Source organism: Podarcis liolepis (assembly GCF_965112155.1).
Source record: "Podarcis liolepis genome assembly, chromosome: 11".
Lineage (NCBI taxonomy): Eukaryota > Metazoa > Chordata > Lepidosauria > Squamata > Lacertidae > Podarcis > Podarcis liolepis.
In genome coordinates this window covers 47,891,716-47,915,954 of record NC_139565.1, presented here as the reverse complement: position 1 = coordinate 47,915,954, position 24,239 = coordinate 47,891,716, and the positions used below count along the sequence as shown (strand labels likewise).

General features: G+C 42.0%; 1 protein-coding gene across 1 annotated transcript in view; it reads left to right on the top strand.

The window, feature by feature from the left end:
• The window catches only part of WDR70 (WD repeat domain 70), a 110,199-nt gene that overhangs the window by 62,138 nt on the left and 23,822 nt on the right, over positions 1-24,239 (top strand). Inside the window, exons 10-13 of the mRNA XM_083465978.1 lie at positions 4,493-4,667; positions 15,195-15,294; positions 19,516-19,600; positions 21,690-21,828. Coding sequence (XP_083322104.1) covers positions 4,493-4,667; positions 15,195-15,294; positions 19,516-19,600; positions 21,690-21,828 — 499 coding nt within the window. The remainder of the gene's footprint in view (positions 1-4,492; positions 4,668-15,194; positions 15,295-19,515; positions 19,601-21,689; positions 21,829-24,239) is intronic.

Here is a 24,239-nt window from a genome sequence, read left to right as displayed (position 1 = left end):
TTTCAGCAATGCGGGCATCACCCCCATGCCTCATTTTCTTTTGAGCAGTGCATGAGCTTTATTAATTCCTTTACTAATCCTCTTTACAAAACAATAGACTCCAGCGGTTTGGCCTTCGTCCGTTCAGTAACAAATGTATTATGCTTTATTTATTTCTAGTTTCACCATGTTCTTTGTTTATTTGGTACGTTTATATACCACTTTTCCATCATGGAACTGAAGGTGATGTGCATGAGGTTCTCAAGAGAAGACCCAGGCTGGCTTAGCCTCAGGAAGGTAGTTGCATCCTGTCGAAGTCTAAGAAGAGAAGCATCAGTTGTACACAATGAGAAATGAGCGTGGGCAGGGCAGTGTGTTAAATGTATGAGAAAGCAAAGGTGGGTGTGGGGGTGCTGCATCCTCACACCCTGTTTTTTACCTTCCTCAGTCCCACCCTTATAACTGTTGGTCACCATAGGGATATTGTCTGGAAGCGTAGACCATGAGCATTGGTCTCATGCTCACAGCATCTGCAAGGCAGCTGATTACAGAAGGGAACTGCAAATTAACCAGCAGAACTTGCTGGTCAGGACCTCATTGGGCTGAGGAATCAGGTGGCCTTGGGAAGCCAGTGATTCTCTTCTTCTGGCCGATAAGTGTATGGCTGAAGTAAGCCTTTGAGCTGTTTCTTCTGTCCCTTCTTAAGCTGGTTCCTCTTTCATTTGTCTTATACCTGCTGTGCTGGCTTGGTTTGTCTCTTCTTTGTGCTTTTTGAAGTGCCCACCCCCCATACCCATAACTTCCCCTGGACCCTGAGTGAGAGGCAAGAAAGGGAAAGTCTCCCAGGTTAAGAGTCTGGGAGATGAAAGGAAAGTTCCCAGTTGAGAGCTGGAAGGGCCTGCCTCCTTATGTGTGGGACAAGGGTTACCTTTGAGAGAGGACTCTGATTTTCTTTTCTCTTTCTCTTTCTCTGTTTTGTTTTTATTTAGATTAACTACTTTTATTTTATTGTGTTGTGAACGATCTTTGATAAAATCTTAGGAGAAGAAAGAAAGAAAGAAACTTCCTCCATAGACCAGTAGGTGTGGATGTAACTCCCAGTGATATTTCTGTAGCTTCCTGGAGTAATAGGCACTGCCTGTTGGTATGTCAAAACAAAAGCTTTTGTCATTGACCGGAAGATCCATCATTAATGGCTACATTTTGCAGGATGCCCACATATGAAATGCATAGTAGTTGCGTGTCATGTACAGATTATGAAGGGCTGAAATGCATATACTGTATGGGTTGCCAGAGGCTTTTCTGTTTGGCCAGCCCAAATAATTCTTGGCATCTAACCATATACAGTTTGTGTGTCTCATAACTTGTATGAATTTGCTAGTGTGTGGTCCAGCTGTTGGGTATGCCCAATTTTGTTTTGTGAAACCTACTAGAAATTCGACTCTTGGTCTTTGCTCAGACTGCCTTATCTTCTTGGTAGATGGCTGCCTTGATACAGTAGTAGCATTTGACTTGGCAAAATACCTGATAAACTGTATTCTTGGATCCCAATCTTGGTTGTGTAGTCTAAACAAATGAACTTTGTCCAAAGTGCTCTTTGATTCATTTCTTTATAATTAATTATCTCCTCTCCCTGCCAAATATTGAAATGTTTTTATTCGTTGGATGCCAGAAGACGTTTGAGTTAAAGTCTGGAAGAAATTCAGCATTCTGAAAGGATGGAAGTCTGTTGTGTATAGGAATATTTAGCCAGTCCACCTGTATTTATGTCCTTCTCCATTCCCATTCCTGCACTTTCAGCTGTTTTATGTATATCTAAGAAACAGTAAAATCCAGCGGTGGGGGTATGTCTATATATCTCTTCATAAAGCTTATATCTTGCCATTTGCCTAAGGTCCCAGAGTGGATTACAGCACTGAAAACATAAAACAGTGCACATAAAATAATAGAATATCAACAATACAGTTATGTCTGAGTGGTGTGTACACCTTTACTAACCTAGAGTTCTCAGGATGTTTGGGGCTATAACTCCTATAATTCCCAACCATTATGTTAAAGTTCTTTACGAACTCGTCGTCAAATATATGAGCCCAGTATTGCTCCACAACTCTCCTGTTCAGTTCTCTCCATTCCCAACTGGAAGCAGTCTTTGTCTACATCGCTCCATCCATCCCCCACCCCAGTAACATTTTGCTGGATTCCTGGGCATGTTGAAAGATAAGCAGCTAGCAGGCCTCTACCCATGCTGCCAAAATGGCAACTTGCCTGGCCATTAGGCCAGCACAGATACTTTTCAGTGATTTTTTAAAATCTAAATTGGTATTGGATGACTAGTTTGCGAGAAGGACAAATGAGCAGTAAGTGGCTTGAACTGAAGCCTGTGCTGCAGATGTGATGAAAAGCACCTCCTAAGGGTCACAGGCAAGATGCTACCCATGGGTAGCTATGCTTCACAATCCTCTAAGCTTTGCGCAGCTCCATCCTACTTATTTGTTTATTCATCTAATATTTCTGAGCCCTACCTTTTATGAAAACCTTCATTGCAAGACAGCTCACAAAAACAAATTAATAAATAATATCTGATGCCGTACATTCCGTGCAACAATATTTATGCATGAAGATGTTGATCTGCATGCTATCGTTATGTACCCCCTTCATGTAAAACTAATGCATTACTAGGTGCTTGGGCAGTCTCTGTTTTCTGGTATGCAGCTCTGAGTATATCACTAAGCATATTTTCCTTATTGGGGGGGGTAGCTTTTGGGTATACCTTTCAGTGTCTATTAGATTCCCTTTTCTTTCAGCAGCCTATCCAGATATAAAAGGTTGATGGATGGGTTTGGGGTTGCAGCTGCTCTATAATAAGCACACCTGATTCATGGTGAGGTGGTTTGAACTGAAGCCTTGGCATTTTGTTGCAAATTCTTAAAGCAGTCACAGGGTGCTTCCAGATGTGCTGCTTATGCAGAGAAAATGCAGTTGTAACGCCACACTTTCTAATGCAATTATGCCATCACTTTTCTAATCACAAAATGCCTGGAAAGTTGCACTGGAAAGCTTGAGATAATAACCACTAGCTGGCATTGTTGAATGACCCTCATGTGGACATATCAGGCAAGTTGTATAATCTCCACGCAAGTTTTGTGTGAGCAGACCAACATGAATGCTCAATGAACAGCTGGTCTGGACGCTCCCACAATCCATACTACTCATATAGCCTACTTCGGCAGCCAGTGAAGGACAGGTTCACATAGAGGAGGGAGAAAGGTTGTTTTCTGCTGCTCCAGACAAGCGTACACGGAGCAATGGATCCAAACTACAAGAAAGAAGATTCCACCTAAACATTAGGAAGAACTTCCTGACAGTAAGAGCTGTTCGACAGTGGAATTTGCTGCCAAGGAGTGTGGTGGAGTCTCCTACTTTGGAGGTCTTTAAGCAGAGGCTTGACAACCATATGTCAGGAGTGCTCTGATGGTGTTTCCTGCTTGGCAGGGGGTTGGACTCGATGGCCCATGTGGTCTCTTCCAACTCTATGATTCTAGGTTGTTACAGAGCTTTTGGGCCATCTAGCCCATCTGCGGAACTTCAGGTCCTCTGTTGGAGCAGTCCATGGTGGGTGTGGTGACCCTTGAGAACTCTTGTACTACTCCCACCTTGTAGCAGCAAATATTCCCTGGGCAATCTCCAGGGCTGTTTTGCTTACAATGCCTCATTCTCTGTGGGTCATTCTTCAGATTAAAGTGCCAACAGTGACCCAGAGAGCCCTTAGGAGTGCCGCCATCACTTGGATGCAGCTGTCTTAGGCAGCTGCTGCCATCTGGAACTAGTAGCTAGCTAGATACCAAAAGCACTAATCCGCTGCCACTCCTGATCTGCTGCTCGAGGCAAGGGAATTACCTGGGCTAATAGGTGGGGTAGCCTTAAGCAGCTTGCCTTTATTTTTGTACTTGGTGGAATATAGTCTACCTGCTGTAGCACAGCAAAGCAGACCATCTAACCAGACCTGCTAGATCAGCACTGTTCAATTACAGTAATGTTCTGTGTCTGCAGCAGGCCATTACAGCCTAATGAGGAATAATTGGTCAACTTTGCACTTAATCTCACAGGCATAGATTGATCACTGCAACATCAAACTAAGTAATTATTCAAGTTAGTGTAAACAGAGAAGAGGTGGGGGAGGGAGGGATTGTAGCCATTTTCACACACACTGAACACATGGAGGCGTGAGCAGGATTGCACCCACTGCCCCAGCTCTCAACTTTCTTAGTAACTTCCTTTCTTTGCAATTTTATTCTCCTCTTGTCTTAACATTAGAGGCTGGGAGATGCATTGTTTTATTATGCACTCCTAGGTTTTCGGTATTAAGCACGCATTTAAAAGAATTACATAAAACAACATTGCGGTTGTGGTTTGTTTGCGTCATAAGGAAATTGGGTTTTTCAAAACAACTGAGATTTATTTCACCTTTTAAACTGTTTGGCAAACCATTATTTTTCGTTGATCTCTTCCTTAGGACTGTGAGGACATGGGATGTTACCAATGACAAAAAGCACAAAGGTGTGTTTAAACCACGGTCAGCCCAAGGTAAACGGGTGATTCCCACAAGCTGCACCTACAGCAGAGATGGCAAACTCATCGCAGCTGGTTGCCAAGATGGGTCCATACAGATCTGGGATAGGAATATGAATGTAAGTGGCCATCTTTTTTCATACACCAACTGTGAAAATGGGAAGTGCTGAATGTGTAACCTGATTAAATCCCTTAAGGCTTTTTTTCTGACTTAAAGTTATGCAGTCCCTTCCAACTATACCACCTTCATATATGCTGGCAAACAAATGTTATTGATTCAGGTGGCTATTCTTTTCAAGCAATATTAAATAAAATGAAGTCTTTTTTTTTGGCGTTTTCCATCTTAACAATGGCCATTTCAAACATCCATTGCTGGCAAACGTTGGGGCTGTACACTCCCTCTCCCTGTCCCCATTCCTTCAACATCTTCATGTGTTTCCAAACCAAGTTCTCCATTATGTCCGGAATGCGAAAATATTTTTTAAAACTTTGCTAACTAATCAGGATTAGTTTCAAATGTGAAATTGCAGAACTAGAATGCATCTGTAGACTTGACTCTATGAAATTCAGACTTAACAGACTTAACTTTTTGTTGCTGTTTCTTCGTCCCCACTGCTATCCGCACTAAAATTTGCTCACTAAAACTAGTGGTTTCACCCCTAACCACTAACTGAAGCAGGCTGGAACCCCTGTATTTCCTTGTGAAGTTGTGTACAATGATGCTGAAAAGACTCTGGTTGAAAATGCACCATGGATTAAATTATACAAGCAAAGATAGAGAGGGTGATTTTTTTCATTCAGGGGCATCTGCAGTAGCCTGACCATCAGATGATACTCTGGCCAAATGGCACTGAAATTTCACATGTCTTTCCTGCTTATACATAAACACCTGAAAAGGTGAGCATGCACACCCGTGTACGGTGTCATTCCTAAGGCACACAGAAGTTCATGCCGAGAAAGACATGAATAAGCAGACTATTAGGAATGCTGCTGTTAACTCTAGACCAGGAAACTTAATATTTGAATACTGTCTGCATTTACATCAACAGCCGCACAGGTGATGAAAGCCAGCCTCTGAAAAAATTATTATTCTGTTGGAACAAGTTTACACTTGGAATAGCTTCCTTAAAGCTTCATGCCATTAAGAAGTTTTACTAGGTTTATAGTGGAAATAATAACAGAAATAAAAAGCTGGCAATCAAAATTAGTCAGAATTTAGCTGGACTAACGTTATTGTAGGCTTGTGGCTGAATATTTATGATAATGTAACTCCTTTCACTTCCTGTACACCTCCCTTTTTGAAACAGTACGAAAGACTGAATAGGTTGATATTGCCGTACTAAATTATGTGACGACAACATTGTTCTCCCAGATCACTTACTTTTTAACAGCCAGTGTTGTGGAGAAGCTTTGTCATACCGTCAAGGATTTGCTATATACACTTTTTTATTATTTAAGAGGAAGTATTCTTGCTTAATTATCAGGATCAAAAGGTTTGTTATAATAAACGAAACACAGTCAACCTGCAGACAGTGCAAGTAGTTGGGAAGTAGAGCACTGCTACAAGTCAAAGGAAAGGGAAATAGCCACGCTAAAGAGTTAGGGATTGCCTCCTTGCTCATATGAAATTTATGTACTGAGTTTTTAAAAAATTGCTTTGAGCTTCTTTTTACAATCAAGCAAAATGAATTATTATTATTATTATTATTATTATTATTATTATTATTATTATTATTAAATTGAATTTATATACTGCCCTATACCCAGAAGTTTCAGGGCAGTTCACATAAAAAGATTACAGTATACAAAATAAAAATTAATGCAATAATACCACCCCCCCAAGAGCCACATTTTAAAAGGATATTGGATGTTAATCAAGTCAACCAAAGGCCTGGTTAAAAGGGAACGTTTTTTGCCTTGTGTCTGAAGGTGTATAATGAAGGCGCCAGGCAAACTTCCCTAAATGTTTAAAGTGGCAAACAATAATAAAACACAATAAAATAACAAAGCAAACTAATTGTTTTAAGTCATTCTCTTCAGTAACGCATAGCCTGCAAGTTGTAAAAAGCAAGGGAATGGTCTCACTCAATGATCAAGCACTGAGGGGAAGGCAACCTTGCTGACTTGTAGCCCATTACTAGGGCTTGAGTCATGCACCAGAAATATTTCTTCTTTTGTGAAGCTTCACTGTTACAGAAAAGAGAGCATAGCTAGGAGGAGGGAGCTTACTGCAGCAGTCCTCACAGCGTGCTTTCCCCCTATTGCTCGGTTTTCCACTGACGTCTGGCCCATCAGCCTGGAATAAATTCAAGACTTTCTTGAATTTTAATAAAGGAAGGATAATATGACATCAAGAGGAGATAACCAAGAAGCTAACCAGAGTTCTGTTATATGTGTGCTTCTCTTCGAAGAAGAATGCCTCTTTGCAAAACTTTCTCTGATAGTTCACATACAGGTTTTCCATTGTGTCACAAAAACTTCATTAATTTTACTTCTGGTGCACAGAGAGCACAGTTGTGCACATGCATAGTTTATGAAAGCATTCTGTATAACGAATTAATAAACCGTATGTGAAAAGTTCGAACAGTCTCCACAGACTTCGCATTTTCGTTTTCATTGAGTTATTGTCGTTTTTTGGAAACTTGATTCACCCATTTTTTACCCTTGTGTAAAATAATACCTGTTAAGTCATTATTTTTATTATTATTATTGCAATTCCCCCAATTTCTATGTTACAGTTAAAATTAGGTGGCAACGCTCCCCTTCTGACCTCCTAGAGAATAGAGAGGCAGACCTGTGGTGTTTCTCTTTTCGCCTCCAAAAGGGTAAAGAGAACACTTGTTGTTACAGATACCAAACATAAGAAGATTCCCTTCAGATGCAAAGGATCATCTAGTCTAACATCCTGTTTGAGAGCAATCTGCTGGATGCCTCTGGGAAACGCATAAGCAGAGCATTGAAGGCAATAGCCCTTGCCTGCTGCTGGCATTTTGTGACATACTGCCGTGATGTACTGTAGGTTCCACAGAGCCAGCATGAGACGTGGCCAGTGATATGCCATGAATTTGTCTAAACATCTCTTATTTTATCAAGTGGGTGGCCATTGCCAGATCTTATAGGTGTGAATTCCACAAATTAATTGGGCATCATATGAATTACCGTATTTTTCGCCCTATAGGATGCACCGTCCCATAAGGCGCACCTAGTTTTTTGGGGGGGGAAATAAAAGGGGGATTATTTCCCCCCCAGGGGAAGCCCAAGCTTCCCCCGACCCCAGCCCCCAGAACAGGCAACTCTCCGCAAGCCGTGGGAGCCCGGCGCTGGGCTCCCGCGCCTTGTGGAGAGCCGCGCGAAGCCTGGGCACGCTGAGCTCAGTGCGCCCAGCCTTCCACATTCAAGCAACTCTCCGTGAGCCGCGGGAGCCCAGCGCCGGGCTTCCGTGCCTTGCGGAGAGCCTCGCGAAGCCTGGGTGCGCTGAGCTCAGCGCGCCCAGCCTTCGACATTCAAGCAACCCGACATTCAAGCTCAGGGCGCCCAGCCTTCAGCATGCAGGCAACTCTCCGCAAGCCGCGGGAGCCCAGCGCGGGCTCCCACGGCTTGCGGAGATCTGCGCGAAGCCTGGAAAGCGAGAGGGGTCGGTGCGCACCGACCCCTCTCGCTCTCCAGGCTTCCGCGAAAGTCTGCATTCGCCCCATAGGACGCACACACTTTTCCCCTTCATTTTTGGAGGGGAAAAAGTGCGTCCTATGGGGCGAAAAATACGGTACTTCCCTTTGTCCTGCCCTAAATAAACTGAGGAGGAAGCACCTCTCTCCTATATATACAACTGATTTTTAAAAGTGTTGTAAATTTGTAGATGTTGCAGATGTGTTGTAACTGGACAGCACACAAACATGTACAGTGCTATGCATTTTTAATTATGCTTTCTCTGTATAGTTTATAGTTTGGGTGGGCTCTATAATATTATAACGGTTACAGAAATGAGTCTGCCGCCTGTGTTCCGCTTTGTTTCATTTCTTTTTTTAATGATAAAATAACACAAAAAAATAGGAATGTAAATACTTCAAATACTTTCGTCAGATTTTTTCTTGAGTTTTCCTTCAGGTTGAATTTTGCCTTGCATCATTCGGTTGGAAATACTATTATTTACAATGCAAATTACCCAGTAAATTAACAAGGTGTTTGACTGTTGGTCAGGTTTACAGCAGTCAAAATTGCTAACAATGAGGAAAAACACCCTTTCTGCCTTTGTTTGCATGACAAACTGATGGTTTCATAGGAGCCTTTGAAGAGTACCTAGCTACATCTGGAAATTTCTTGAGTAAATATAAGATGAAAGGCATCCAAATAGACAGTATATTTTCCTCGCAAGCTCAAGGTAAAGTTTCCATATCCACAAGTATCCCACACTTCTTTTTCCAGAGGTATGTGTGCCAGACCTCTGCTACAGAACCTGAAAAATTGCATACAGCATGCCAGAAGCAAATATTAACATTTTCCCCCCTGCATACATCTGGTCCGGCTTCTACTTCCTAGCCTGAAAATAATGCCATATGATCATCCCATGCTCCTCCCTCTGGCTAAGATTAAAAAGGACACTGTTCTGTTTCTAAATGCATTCTCTCTTATATAATAAACAGTTTACACTAAGGTGCTATCCAACTGTTTGTATTAGCTAATACAGTGACAAGAGGCAGCGCCGAAGCTTGAGCTCTGTCGCCTCGTAACAAAAATAACTCAGTCAGACCTCTTTAAGCACTATCCGAGAGCAGTGCTGGTTCCCCCTTGTTTTCAACTACAAATAACCTCCCTTGGGAAAGGAAGCAATGTTTATACCTCTCTGTGTCCAGTTCATACATGGAGAGGGGAGGGAGAATGATATTTTGGCTTTTCAGCCTTCTTCTTGTTTTGGATTTGAGAATAAAATGGATCGAGAGAGAGGAAAGTGAGACCTTAGACCCACACGGGGGGAACCTGCCATAACCCAACCACTGAAGAAGATGGTTATTCAGTTATCTTTCCCAAACTGACAACATAACTCGTTGTGCGCTTCATGTCCTTGGGTGATAGATTTGGGCAGGTTTTGAGTGGTATCCAACTACTGTATTTTGCGCTCCATAAGACGCACTTTTTTCCTCCTAAAAAGTAAGGGGAAATGTCTGTGTGTCTTATGGGGTGAATGCGTGGTCCCTGGAGCCGAATTGCCCAGGGGCGAAAAGCAGATCATGCTCTTGAGCAGCTGATCAGCAAACAATCGGGAGGGGAGATAAGGAACTCTAGCGATAAAGGAGGCTGCCGCAGCATGAACCACAAAAATCATACATCCACTGTTTCGTTCAGAATATTTTTTTTCTTGTTTTCCTCCTCTAAAAACTAGGTGCATCTTATGGTCAGGTGCGTCTTATGGAGCGAAAAATACAGTATCTTGTTCCATCAGTGCAATGATATTTGTTTATACAGCAGAGCTCCCCCCTCCCCTCCTTCTGTTCTAGGGATTCCCCCAACCCATTGAGGATTTTGGGTGGGAGTGTGGGGCATGCACAGGGATTGGAAGGGGGAGTTTCTTGCACAAGTGAAAATCCTTGCACCGATGGAATGAGCTAGTTCCATTCCCAGCCCCCACACGTGTCGGCAGAGCATGGATATGCATGCCCCGCCCCATTCTGCTCTCTTCCTGGTCCAAAAAGACCCGCACATCAGCAGTCACACGTCAGTTGGACGTGCCTAAAATGGCCATCGCCTGTATAGCACTGAGCCCAGTGAGCAGAGAGGTATTGTGTTCTTAGGATTCTTGTTCCTAGAGAGAGGATGCAGATAGAAACCTGGCCTGCTAAGTCTTACATCTTTTTAAGGCATTGGTGGCTCAACCATGCAAGCAAATTGGGCAAGCGCTTGGGGTGCCAAAATTCCAGGGGTGCCTTCTTCAGCCTTACCTACATGCCTTAGAGAGAGCGATGTGCATTGGTGCACAGAGGCTGCTTGGCAGCTCATCCGCTGAGCAATCTGCCTCGGATTCCAGGAGATGCGGCTGAGATACAGCTGCTCCACACTGGCCACAGTTGCAAAGGAAGGCAGTGAAGATGATGAGCATTACCAGTGGAAATAAGACAAATAAGATTTGGGTCACCTCTTGATCTTGAATGGGCTTTTGTTATACTACACAGTGTGTAGTATTTGCTTAAGGCAGTGATGGCCAAACAGCCCTCCAGCTGTTTTTGGACTACAACTCCCATGATCCCTAGCTAACAGGACCAGTGGTGAGGGATGATGGGAATTGTAGTCCCAAAACAGCTGGAGGGCCAAGTTTGGTCATCACTGGTTTAAGGTAACAAAAAGCTGTGGGTTAGCCCTGCTTTAAGAGGGCCCACCATAGTGTATAAGAACGTAGGCTGATGTGATTCTAGGAGAATACACAGAGCGTGACAGTGTTCAACACCAACCCAAACAGAGGCATGTTTGGAAAATAGCATATAAATAAAGTAGCTCAGACCTCTGCTACATAGAAACTCAAGAACTGGGAATAATGACTTTGGCATTTGGACTGTTGATAACAGTTTTAGGTTCACACTTTTTGTTTTTTCACACAATAACGAGAAACATTCCCTGAGAGCTGAGGTGGAATGTACAGTATCGTTTCCAGATTTTGCTGCAAACGGTGGCCTGTAAAAATTGATGTTTCAAAATAACAGCTCTTAACATATTCTGATGAAATTGTTGGGCTTGTATTTTGTTTTAATGAGTTTTTAAAACACATTTTAGTTGTGTGCCTCAGATTATTTGAACTTTTATCATTTAGATTAGCAGGTATTCAACCCAAAAGCAAGGAAATTAGAGAATTCAGCTTAGTGCTACAAGAGGAGAAAATGACAGGGCTTCATTTGTCTATTTCCTGAATATTGATTTACAGCAGGGACGAGGAGTCTATGGCTCTCCATATGTTGTTGAACGGCAACTGCCATCATCCCTGACCAGTGGCCGTGCTTGCTGGGGTTGATGGGAGTTGTAGTGCCAATCTGGAGGTTCCCCATTCCAGGTTCCCCATCCCAGTTTTGCAGCATCAGTCAGTTCGTTTGCTAGTTCCCATTTTGTGGGGAAATGGAAGAGACCACAAGGTGTTTTATCCGCCATCTCATTTTGTACGCGGCACTGTGGTCTAAACCACTGAGCCTCTTGGGCTTGCAAATCAGAAGGTTGGTGATTCGAAACCCCGCGACGGGGTGAGCTCCTGTTGCTCGGTCCCATCTCCTGCCAACCTAGCAGTTCGAAAGCACGCCCCCCCCCAAAAAAAGTGCAAGTAGATAAATAGGTACTGCTCCGGCAGGAAGGTAAACGGCGTTTCCTTGCACTTCTCTGGTTTCACCAGAAGCGGCTTAGTCATGCTGGCCACATGACCCAGAAAAACTGTCTGCGGACAAACGCCAGCTCCAGCCTGTAAAGCAAGATGAGCACCGCAACCCCAGAGTTGTCTGTGACTTGACTTAACTGTCAGGAGTCCTTTACCTTTACCTTAAAAGGACCAGCACATCTAACACGTCCCTCTCAGTCCTGTGAGAAAGGTTCAGCTGAGAGGCAATGAGCTTCTTGGCTGAGTGGGACTTTGAGTCCAGTACTCTAACTAATACACTACACTGGCTGTCAGTATGATGAGCAAAGCTATGTATGATTTTATATATGATGTGATACTGTATGATGGCATCTGAGGTTTTTTATATTGTAAACTTTTTCCAAAATAATCTTTTGAAAATAGTGGTATCCTAAAACCAATAATTAAGGATCTTGCTAGAGAAGTCGTTGTTTTTGCTAGAAAACGAATTATTTCTGAATGCTCAAAACTCTTCCTTGTGTAACTATACCTTCATGTGCCCCCCTTTTGCTAAATATAACAAAGCAGAAAAATGGGGAAACATTTCTCCCCACGATGTTGCTACTACATGAAGCTTGCTTTTCAGCAGATGTTGATTCTAGGCAGAGAGGTGGAAGGGACAGAGTGTTTTCCAGCTGTCTTTTATTTAACATATGACTTGTAGTGATGCTACGCAGACTGAAACCAGATACGCTCACGGAAGAACTCTTTCTAGAAGCAAGTTATTCTTTTCCTTAGATAAAGAGTTAAATGTAGTGGTGTATGCAATCCATGTATGTATAGCCCATGTATGTTTAAATGCAGCGTGGACTTAGGCTCATGACATTAGGCCCCTAATTCGCCAAGGCTGGCAGACATAGGAGCCAGGTCCTTGGACCAGCAGGAAGGAAGGAAGAATGTGAAACTCTGATTGGAGAACTGAGCTGTAGGTGAAGCCAGGAGAGGGGAACCTCACTAATGTGGCCATCCAGACTTCAAGGCCACACCCCCTCTTCCCAGGCCACACCCTTTACTGGCATGGCTTTCCATCTTCCTTGAGTTTTTTGGCCTGGCTAGAATATGTCCTTGAACTCTGCTAATGCCTCTCGCTGGTCTGGATGGAGGCCAGAGAAGGACCTGTGAGTTTGGGTAGAAACTAATTTACTGTAAAAGGTAAAAATTACATTCATCGCTCCACCTATTTTTGCCTTTGGCCCCACCCACCACTGGCATGTGGCCTTCAGAAGATTGTGTCCTACCCTGCCTTAAGCCTAAGGGAGGCCTCCTCATAAACAGCAAGCCAGCCAAATTCTTAAAGAGAGCAGAAATAACTGTATTTTGCTGCCAAGTAGAAATGAGAATCTAACCACTTCTTCACTCTCTGGATTTTGATTCAGTGGAGCAGATTCTCCTCATCACTGGATAGGACAATGGACTTGCCAAATTTGCTGCATGTAGTATGTGGTAAGCTAATCTGAACTTGCCCAGTGGCGCAATGCCCATGAGAAGCATTTTATTCAAAGTATTTAAACCACAGTATATCATAGGACTGGATTTCCATAATAATGGCCAAGCAAAAGGTTAAACTGGGGATTAAAAGCATAATTTAGAGAGGGAATGGTGAGAACTCGCTGCTTTTATGTGTGCGGACATTTTTCATGTAGAGTGCAAAAATAAAGAAAGGCCAGTTGAACACTTTCCAGAAACTCTATTTTTTATTAATGATATTTATTGTTTCATGTTGGCCAATTAGCATTATCATTTTTTAGAGATACAGACGCTTTACGAGACATCCAAATATTTTACATAGGATTTCATTTTTAAAAAAAACTGCACAGATGATATTTCACCCGGCTGTTTGGGGAACATTTTCCCATAAAATAGTTTTGGCTGCTTAACTATCAATAGTCAGCCATATGTTTTCTTTGATATGAATTTGCAAATATTGCAAAATGGTGGACTTTTTGCTGCAGTAATATATTTTCTCTTGTCTCATTTACAGATAACTTGCTTCTCAGCTGGTAATTTTCTATATCAGGGTAGTCAGCATGGCGTTCTCCAGATGTTCCTTGACTACAATGCCCATCACCCCTGACTATTGACCATTCTAGCAGAGTGTGATGGGAGTTGTAGTCAAGCAACATATTGAGGGCACCACATTGACTACCTCTGCTCCTTTGCAGCTTCACTCATTACACAATGATAACTAATGACAATCATTCATTTTAATTTATCGTATTTCTATCCCACACAGTGCAGCCTATATGGACCTGTCTCAGGTTCTCCCAGCAGCATATGAGATAATTTGGGCTTCCATGTGGCCAAGATGTAAACTATGGTTTGAAGTTAACTGAAAGTTGTGACGTATTCCAAAGCTGTTAACCATGGTTTTCCAGTTTAGATGAGATGGGAAACTACAGTTAATGGAAGACTTTTTAAGTTTGCTTGCTCCCACTGCGAATGAAGCATGTGCAGCCAAAAAACTTAACAAGAATAAGCCAAGATATGATCATCTTAACTCTCTTAATAACTCAATTTAAGTGTTCGGGATTATTCTTAGATAAAAATTCAGAGACCTTTCTAAATGAGAGGTCTAGTAAAAATGAGTTTGTAAATGAATAGTTCACCTTTTAATTAGTATGAGACTTATTGTTTGAAATATATTTTAGTACTGCTTAGGAGAACATCATTTTTCAAGACAAAGGAAGTATTCCCAAAGTTGCATACTGCTGAAGCCAAATGGCATTCAAACTCAAAAATACTTGTTCTAAATCTTTAACCCAGGCTTTTTGGCAGGTCTTGGTTTGGCATGTGAATTTCCCCCATCTTTTGCTGCTTTCAAGATACATCCAAAAAGACAGATGATATATTTTGTCATCTTAAATCTTATAAACCTGGTGTAGGAAGGATGAGAATGATGTCTCTTGATTTTTTAAAAAAGTGTTTTTATATCTTAGTCATGCATACTTGCCTTTAACTCACATAAAAGGGAGTGATATCCAGGTATTAATATCACTTGGTTGGATTACTTTTTTCTGGACTGTAAAGCTAAATAATTGGAAATGTTACAACTTCTTCCCACCCCAAATATACTTAAAAGTACATAAAAGGTGTTGGACAAGTATTGATGGACATCAGCTGTAGCTCTGTTCCCCCGTCTCACCCAAGATTTTTACATTGCTTGGCTGTTGTTGTTTTTTAATCCAGCAAATGCAATAAAGGGCATTTGATGTTCTGAAGGAACCAGGTGTGTACAGTCTAAAAGTAGCAAAGCTTTTTAATATTTTATTTTCTTCACAAACAGGTTCATACCAAGTTCCACTGCAGGCAGGCACATGCTCCAGGCAGTGACACTTCATGCTTGACATTTTCCTATGATGGTACAGTTCTTGCCAGTCGGGGAGGTAAGTGACCATATCTGCTGCTGAATACAAATGAGGCTAAAGTTTGTGCTTAACTCGTGCAGCGGAACTTGGTGCAGCTTGAAGATTTTGATGGGATCTTGTCCACCATTTCTTATTCATTTGTCTTTTCCCCCTGGGCCCGGTCCCCACAACTATCAAGAGGGAGAGCACAAGGCCGGTGCACCATCTCCTCAATCTTATCACTGTTTGCATGCTAAGAAAGGGCAGGTAACTGTGCAGAAACAGCCAAGTGGTGGTAGAGGAGGTCCAGGGGTCATCAGTGAGACCTCTTGTCGGGTGCCAGCATGGTTGCTCAAGAGTGAACAGGCAAGATCAGTCTTTTCCAGGCTTTATTATCTGTACAAAACATTTGCAGTGCAGAACGTCTCAAGTCCATGTCTGCTCAATCGGTAGCAGAATCTGGGAGTGGGCGGTCCTTAAACCTTACCCTGCATAGCAGTCTTTTGACCCCCATCCTACGCCTCCCGTCTCTCCGTGTAAACTGCGCATAAACCAGAGAGGGCGTGGGACCTGCCTCCCCCTCGCTTTGCTCAGGCTCGGTGTTGCGGCTCTTTCTAGCATCCTCCGAGCCCTGCATCCCCTCCCCACTGGAGGCGTGGCTTCCCTCCTCTCCAGAGGAAGAGCTGCTTCGCAGGATCTTTGCCTGTAACACAACTGCTCTTCCACCTCTTGCCTCTAAGCTGATGGCAGTTCCCTGACATCCCTGCCTGCAGTTGTGTGGCCCTTAACAGTTACCAAAGCAAGCTGACGTTGGGCCTGGCAGGACATGTTACCAGAAACACAGGGTACAACCAAAACAAAAGACCCATGTTAAGTTCCTCCTTCCCCACGCTTGCAACTTGAAATTCATGTCCAGCTGTCATTATGATGAACCTTTTCCCAGCAGCACTGGTGTTGTCTGATCTCAGGACATGAGCAAAGTTTAACTACTTGTTGCGGAATGAGGTATGGCAGACCACACCAGGCTGCCATTTTCAGCAACAACCCCGTGTCTCTGATTACACACACTTCAGTTGTGCAACAGGGTAGAACAGTAAGACGTGCTCATAATTCATCTTGAAGGTAGTGTGTGCCGAATTAATTTACTTTCGCGGATGTCCTGTCAAATTTTGCATTTATAGTTTCTAAAGAATTGTGACTGTTTTATTTCACCTCTGTTGATTCCCGCCCCCCTCCAAACCCCCATGCTGCAATCCTCAACCATCCCCAGAATGTCATAGGTAGCCAGGTGGCTGTTCATAAATAAATCAGGATCTAACCCAGATGCTTTGCTTTGATCTAAAATCATTTTGAAATTGGGTGTTTAGTGTGCAGGTTCAAAAGCTGCTTTAAAAATCACGCTGTCTCAGATAGGTAAGCATAATTGTAGTCATTTTTAATACGTAATTAAAAAAAGTGAGAGCGCATTTGTGCTTTTGGTAATGGAAGTATTTCTCTGGACCTTTACCAGCAAAAGCAGATGTGCATTCAGCAGTCAGTCTTAGATTAGCGCACCTGCCCAAATGCAAAGGATCAAAGAGGAGATCAAGTTTGGGGAAATAGGAACTTGCAGTGAAACCCTGATTATATTCCTTGGTCTGCGATGCAGTTTGCCTGTCGGATATGAGAGAACTGAGACAGGGCTCAGCTGCAGACACAAGGGAGAAGGAACAACAGAAGAATTGCTTATGAATGTTCCCAGTTTCATTACCATTGAGAGTATGCTTGTAACTTGACAGAAATGCAAGAAAGTGATGTTTAAAGATCCACTTCTGACCCTGAGAATAGGTCTTAGAAAGCATCTTTGGATATGTTTTTTGCAGCACAGTAATAAAAGATGATTCAGTAATGAATGAGTAGCTTGATCATAAAAGCGAGGCTGGATTAATTGTGAGGTGTCCTATCTTCCTGCTGACATGATAGAAATTTACAAAGTTTACACGTCTTGTTGCTTTACATTAAAAGTATCATGTATCATGGCCATAGCCCTGGCTGGTAGTTTTTACTATTTATTAATTTAGAGTGTTTGTATCCCACTCTTCTGCCAGAATGGCTCCTGGAGTAGTTTACACGCAATCAACAAAGCATACAGTTTGATGTGATGCAGAACAAAGAAGCTTTTCCTAACATATTTGTTAAACGTTAGTAACAACCATCCCATAAGTCCTCCAGAGAGACAATTGTGTCAAGGTCTAGTCCGTCAAGGCCAAAGAAGCCTTGATTGCAGTTTGTTACTCTGAGAAGCATATTTGAACAGTTGCCAGATAGGCTGTTGTTCTGCAAACATTTTTTAAAGCTGAATTACTTAGCTTTTATGTTGCGATGTGGGATGCAGTTAGAAATCGTAACCCAAATTGCTATTAGGATTGTATCTTAAGACATAAGTTACATGTTGTTATTCTGTCATACTCAGTTGCTTGGTCAGTAAGAGGATTTGTCATGCCCTTGCCTCACATGTAGAGCCTTTCTTCCTTAGTCTGCATTCCCCCGCCCCGCTCATGGGCTCTGGGATCTCAGAATCAATATTTTTTCCATGAACTGCCAAATCAGGACAAGCTCTGAGGGCACTGTAGGGCCTCTGCTAGCAAGAAAACCTGGCTAGAGCAATGACTCGGCTGTCCTGCATTTAGGATTGCTACTGATTGCGCTAGAGTCCCACTCTACAGTTATGTGCCCTTAATAGCTGTGTCCCCAACCTATACTTGGGAAACCCCCAAAAGTGACACCTTTTGTCTGGAGTCAAGAAAATAAAGGTAAAGGTAAAGGACCCCTGGACGGTTAAGTCCAGTCAAAGGCGACTATGGGGTTGCGGCGCTCATCTTGCTTTTAGGCCGAGGGAGCCGATGTTTGTCCACAGACAGTTTTCCGGGTCATATGGCCAGCCAATGTTTGTCCACAGACAGTTTTCCGGGTCATATGGCCAGCGGGACTAAACCGCTACAGGCGCACGGAGGACCATGACAAGTGCCAGAGCGCACAGAAACACCGTTTACCTTCCTGTCGCAGCAGTACCTATTTATCTACTAGCACTGGTGTGCTTTCAAACTGTTAGGTTGGCAGAAGCTGCCACAGAGCAGCAGGAGCTCACCCTCTGCGGATTCAAACCACTGACCTTCCGATCAGCAAACCCAAGGGGCTCAGTGGTTTAGAGCACAGCTCCACCCGCGACCCTGGTGAGGGTAATGCCTGCTCTATGAAGGGAAGCAGTTTCCCTTAAGCAATTGTCCACCACAGTGATGGGATTGTTATCCTACCCACCCTTCTCTATGCAAGAAGGGAGCCCTTTCAGATATTTGAGGCTTAATTCATTTAGCTTTTTTAAAAAAGTTTTTGTTTCTATATGCCTCCTGAAAATATAGTAAGTTCACCAGCAATTCAAAATTTCCATGTACTCCTATCAGAAATCCTGTCAGTCTTCCATTGTGTCATTAGCCAGGGGACCTCAGAATTAATGGCACCGAAGAACTGCCCAGCAGAATAGAGAATTTGGAGATTGTCTGTGACTTGGTTCAGACATAATGGGAAACCATGGTTTTCCCATTATAAGTAAAAATTATAGGCTGCTTCTTTCATTTTTAAACTAATTAGTCTCTGAGATATCTGAAGTCAAAACTGCAGGTTCTTTAAGAACAAACCGGGCTCTGAAACTATGGTTTGAACCTGGTATATTTCTCATCAACCATTGTTTAAACAAACCACCAGGAAATCTTTAAATCTTTCACTTTAAATTTAATTTTAAAGTGAAAGCAGACACATTCAGTCCCCTAATCATAGATACAAAAGAGATGGGGCAGGGAAGTTCTAGAACTCACAGCTCTCTATGGCTTGAACTTGCAACAGGAAGCTGTGGTTTCCCAATATGCCTGGATTGGCACATATCCCAGTGTGGAGAGTAAGAAATCATCAATACTTTTGGCTGAAAAGAATTCAAAACTCCCAACTTCCTCACTTGCCTTGAACAAATAAATGTCTGTTATTTGACATTTTTTGATAAATTGATTTTTAAAAATGTTGTTTTTGCTTTTACTGATCTCTCTTTCTCTCTTTGCAGAGGGTAGCGAGAAATAAAGAATGCCATTCCTCTAAAAGTTTGGGAGAAAACCATTAGAAAGATTGGTGGGGCAGGGGCAGTTTCTACATTGGCCTTTGTAATATTATAGTAAAGGAACAGAGTGTTTTTCTTCATCATTGCTTATTAAGTCTTCATTTTATATTTCATAGGTGATGATACTTTAAAAACGTGGGACATCAGGAAGTTTAAAACACCTCTGAATTCAGTTGTTGGTCTACCTAGCTTCTTCCCAATGTAAGTACCTTTTTCATTTAAGATACAAGGAATTCCATGCTGGTGTCAGTGAAGATTGATTCAATGAGGTACAGCTTCTTGTTGAACCAATCTTGTTGAATAGATTCTACTCACATTCTGAACCATCACAAGGCTTGTTCAACGTGTGTAAATCCAGTTAGGAAGGGCAGTTTATGTTGACAGGTTTAAAAGGGGGCACTACTACTACTTAGAATGTCTGACATTTTGTCTAGACCTCCGACTGATGGTGCCCAGAAATGTTAAGGAGTTGGCCTTTGATTTCCCCCATGCTCTTATTCCTAATACTGATGCCACGTTCTGTTAATTGTTTGTGCCTGAGATAGTGGACTTCTCCTTCCTCTCCCCAATGTCCCCTTAATCTACATTAGAAATTAATCCAGAGAATCTGTCCTACTGAACAGATTTTGCTCCTCTTGCTGATATTCTCCTCTTAATTTATTAAGTTCTACTGTTGTGGCTACTCAGTGGTATGACATACATGTCATGGAACTAGCTCCCTTGTAATCCTGGGTTTGTTGGGGTTGGGATACATTTGTCCATGTAAAAGTGCATGGTATTATTAAAAACGTTAGCAGGGTTGACATAAACATGAACAGTAAGAAATTTAAAGGATAAATTTAAAGGATGTGCAGTATGAATACGATAGAAAAATAAGAAACCGCAGAAAGGGAGGGGGGAAGTAGTGGGAAACATTATATGTTTTGTGTAGATTTATATTCATTGCTAAAGGGAAAACTAAAAACTATATATTTGTGTGTACATGATACAGTGGTACCTTGGTTCTCAAACTTAATCTGTTCCAGAAGTCCATTCCAAAACCAAAGCATTCCAAAACCAAGACGCGCTTTCCCATAGAAAGTAATGGATTAATCTGTTCCAGACTTTTAAAAACAACCCCTAAAACAGCAATTTAACATGAATTTTACTACCTAACGAGAACAGTGATCCGTAAAATGAAAGCAATAAACAATGTACTGCAGTCACACAATCAATCAATCAATCAGTAGATGAACTGGGTTCCACACAGTCACAAAATCAAAACAAAAAAGCTGCAAAAACAAAACCTCAGCGTAACACTCAAAATGGAAGTTTGGCACACAAGGCAGAAGTGTGGCACTCAAAACAGAAGCGTGGCACTCAAAATGGAGCACGTTTGGCTTCTGAAGAAAGTTCGCAAACCAGAACACTTACTGCTGGGTTTGCAGTGTTTGGTTTCCAAGTTGTTTGAGTACCAAGGCGTTTGAGAATCAAGGTACCACTGTATTAGGTCCAGTGTAGCCCCACCTCTCACTCCTTCCAAAGCTGCAAGTTAAGAAACAGCCTCAGGAGTCTGCCCTCCCCTTTTCCCTTGTTGATCTTAACTGTGGTTTGCCATTGAACTTGCATCCTGAGTTCAAAATCTGTGCTACATCTGCGCTACATCTTTAAAGCCAACTAGACAAGGGAATTGACATTGGGAGAGGAAGACTGGCTTCCAGCTTGGATTTTTCAGGAAGTCAGAATTACATCTCCACTGTATGCTAGGGTTACTGTGCTAGAGCTCTTTAAGCTTGTAATGCAAATTGATTTTCGCATGCTGTTTTTGCTCCCTGCTTTTACTCATGTACAGCACTTATCTCAAAGTCTGAGATTAATTTTGAAGAATGTAAAAAGAAAGCACTATTTAGTCTTGAGAGTGGACTTTGACATTTCGGAACATTGGTTCCTTGCTTTGAGAGAAGAGAAGGGAAACAATATTGGAAAATAGCCCTGTTTACAAATTCGTATTGTTATGTAAAATGGATGGGTATGATGTTGAAAATGGATATTTTGACCTACTTATTTACTAAATAATGATAGCCAGATTTTGAAATTTTCTGATTGTTGTACGCTAGACCTTACCCCCTTTCCAGTGCTGAAATCTTTTCGAGACATCTCATTTTGCTGGTTTTGCCAATTTTGCATATTGGAACACAGCTGTGATTTTAGTTGTCATACATAATTAAGGGTTTAACACAGAGTTTGACATAATACATAAATAAGATTTCAAGGAAACCAATTCATCTGTTCTATACTTTATTTTCAACAGGACCGACTGCTGTTTCAGCCCAGATGATAAACTACTTGTTACTGGTACTTCTGTTAAGAAAGGAGTTGGAAATGGAAAACTTCTCTTTTTTGAGCGCGAGACATTTAAGAAAGTGTATGAGATAGATGTTACAGATGCGGTAAGCCAGAGTTCAGTGTATTACTTGATTTGTTGCTTTTATTCATACATGAAAAAGGATTATGTTGTCACTTTGGTATGTATAATTATAATTGATGTCGTTTTTAGCATATAGGCATATCATTAAATTCATGGTTGAGATTCTGTAAGATCAGGATACCCTAGAGTATATAGTGGTACCTCGGGTTACAGACGCTTCAGGTTACAGACGCTTCAGGTTACAGACTCCGCTAACCCAGAAATAGTACCTCGGGTTAAGAACTTTGCTTCAGGATGAGAACAGAAATCGTGCGGCGGCAGCGGGAGGCCCCATTAGCTAAAGCAGGACCTCAGGTTAAGAACAGTTTCAGGTTAAGAACAGACCTCCAGAACAAATTAAGTTCTTAACCCAAGGTACCACTGTACCATGCTAGTTTTGGTAACTGCATAGTCTCTTACAATAAAAAAAAACAATAATAAATGATTTCAGTAAGATAAGCAGCAGGCATAATACATGAGTCCCACAAATAGTGGGCAGTCATGGGACTTCAGAGGGCTATTGCAAACTAGATCACATTTAGCAGGCATATATGTGAGTTTGAGTGCATAAGTACAGTTACTCAGATTCAGCATTTTACATTTATTCTTGTCCTGCTTGCCTCGCACTGCACCGCAGGATTGTACAAGTGCAGAATACTGCATTTGCAATAATTTTTCCAACTGTCCCTCTTTGCTGGTGCCTTTGAGCAGAGGGGCAACTGATTAAATAAATAAGTTAAGAAAGCCAAGTTGTGCTTGGATGATGATAATAGTGATGATAATAAGTCTAGCTTTATATAAAGAGATGAAGGAATATCCTGGATTTGAATTACAGAACAATTCCTTTAGCAGTTGGTATGAACCATTTCTCGATCCCATGCTCATTCCTACCTCCATAATCAGATCGGTTAGTGACATGAGAGGTTTTCCCCCCACCCTTGCCTACCAATATATGTTGCCTGATTCACTGGACTAAGTATTTTGTAGACACTTTAATGCTACGTACCTTGTTTCCCCCTCTTCTTCACTTGTGATAATTGTTGAATTGTGGAATTTGTATTCTTGGGGCACTCTACCTGGGAACCAAGGGACTTGTTGGGGGTAGCTAGAAGGTTGAATTCTATACCCATTTAGTACCTTTCAGTCATGTAATTTGATACGATGTTGATATATTTAGAAAACAAACAAAATGCAGACGTTCCTCACTAGCCAAGGGCCATACATAGCTCTTCAGGCTTCCACAAGTAATCTTAATAACTAAAGTAGAATTAAGATTTAGTGCAAGAGAGGGAGGGCAGAAGAAAGCCAATGAACTGTGCATTTAATCTATGAGCAAAACAGCAGGGCTTATTAAATTAAATGATAAACCATCCTAATGGGTTCAGCACATGAAATGGGATGCAAGAGAACATTATTGTGTCACATTCAAACATTATAGGAAATACTCTTTGAACAGCTGTTTAGTTTTACCCTATCAGACTGGGGAGAGGGGGGTGGGTCCAGACAATATAGATAATTTTAAAATGCTCAAAGGCAGTAAACCTAATCTTTAAAACTGCTTGGTAAATAGCCAGTAGATTTTGGCCTGCAAATGAACCTGATGTTTAATAGAAGCTTAATGGCTACTTTAAATGCTTGACCAAAGTGATGTCTAGCATTCCTTTCTGTCATACCAAACAAGCCTTTGTTCACCTCTTTTCTTTTTTAAAGGTTTTTTTTGGGGGGTGGGGGTGGGAGAGTACATTATTATTCCAGGCTTCTGTTGTTTTCTTTGTATGGGCTAGCTTGAGTGCTTGCAGGCCTATCCAGAAGGCACTTTGCCAGTGCAGTCTATTCTGAAGTGAACAGGGCATGAACAAAGCTAAGCCAAACCATGGCATATTATGTATCTGAAGAAGTGTGCATGCACACGAAAGCTCATACCAAGAACTAACTTAGTTGGTCTTTAAGGTGCTACTGGAAGGAATTTTTTATTTTGACTATGGCAGACCAACACGGCTACCTATCTACTACATGGCATATTATGAATGAGCAAACATGCAGGCTTCCATAGAGAAGATGACAACCGCTTTGCTGCTCCTCTGGTCCTGTTGCTGCTGTGTGCTAAGCCATGACTTGACTTCACAGTACAGTGGTACCTCGGGTTAAGTACTTAATTCGTTCCTGAGGTCCGTACTTAACCTGAAACTGTTCTTAACCTGAAGCACCACTTTAGCTAATGGGGCCTCCCACTGCTGCTGCCGCACCGCCGGAGCACAATTTCTGTTCTCATCCTGAAGCAAAGTTCTTAACCTGAAGCAATATTTCTGGGTTAGCAGAGTCTGTAACCTGAAGCGTATGTAACCTGAAGCGTATGTAACCCAAGGTACCACTGTATGTCTGATCTTGGGTTCA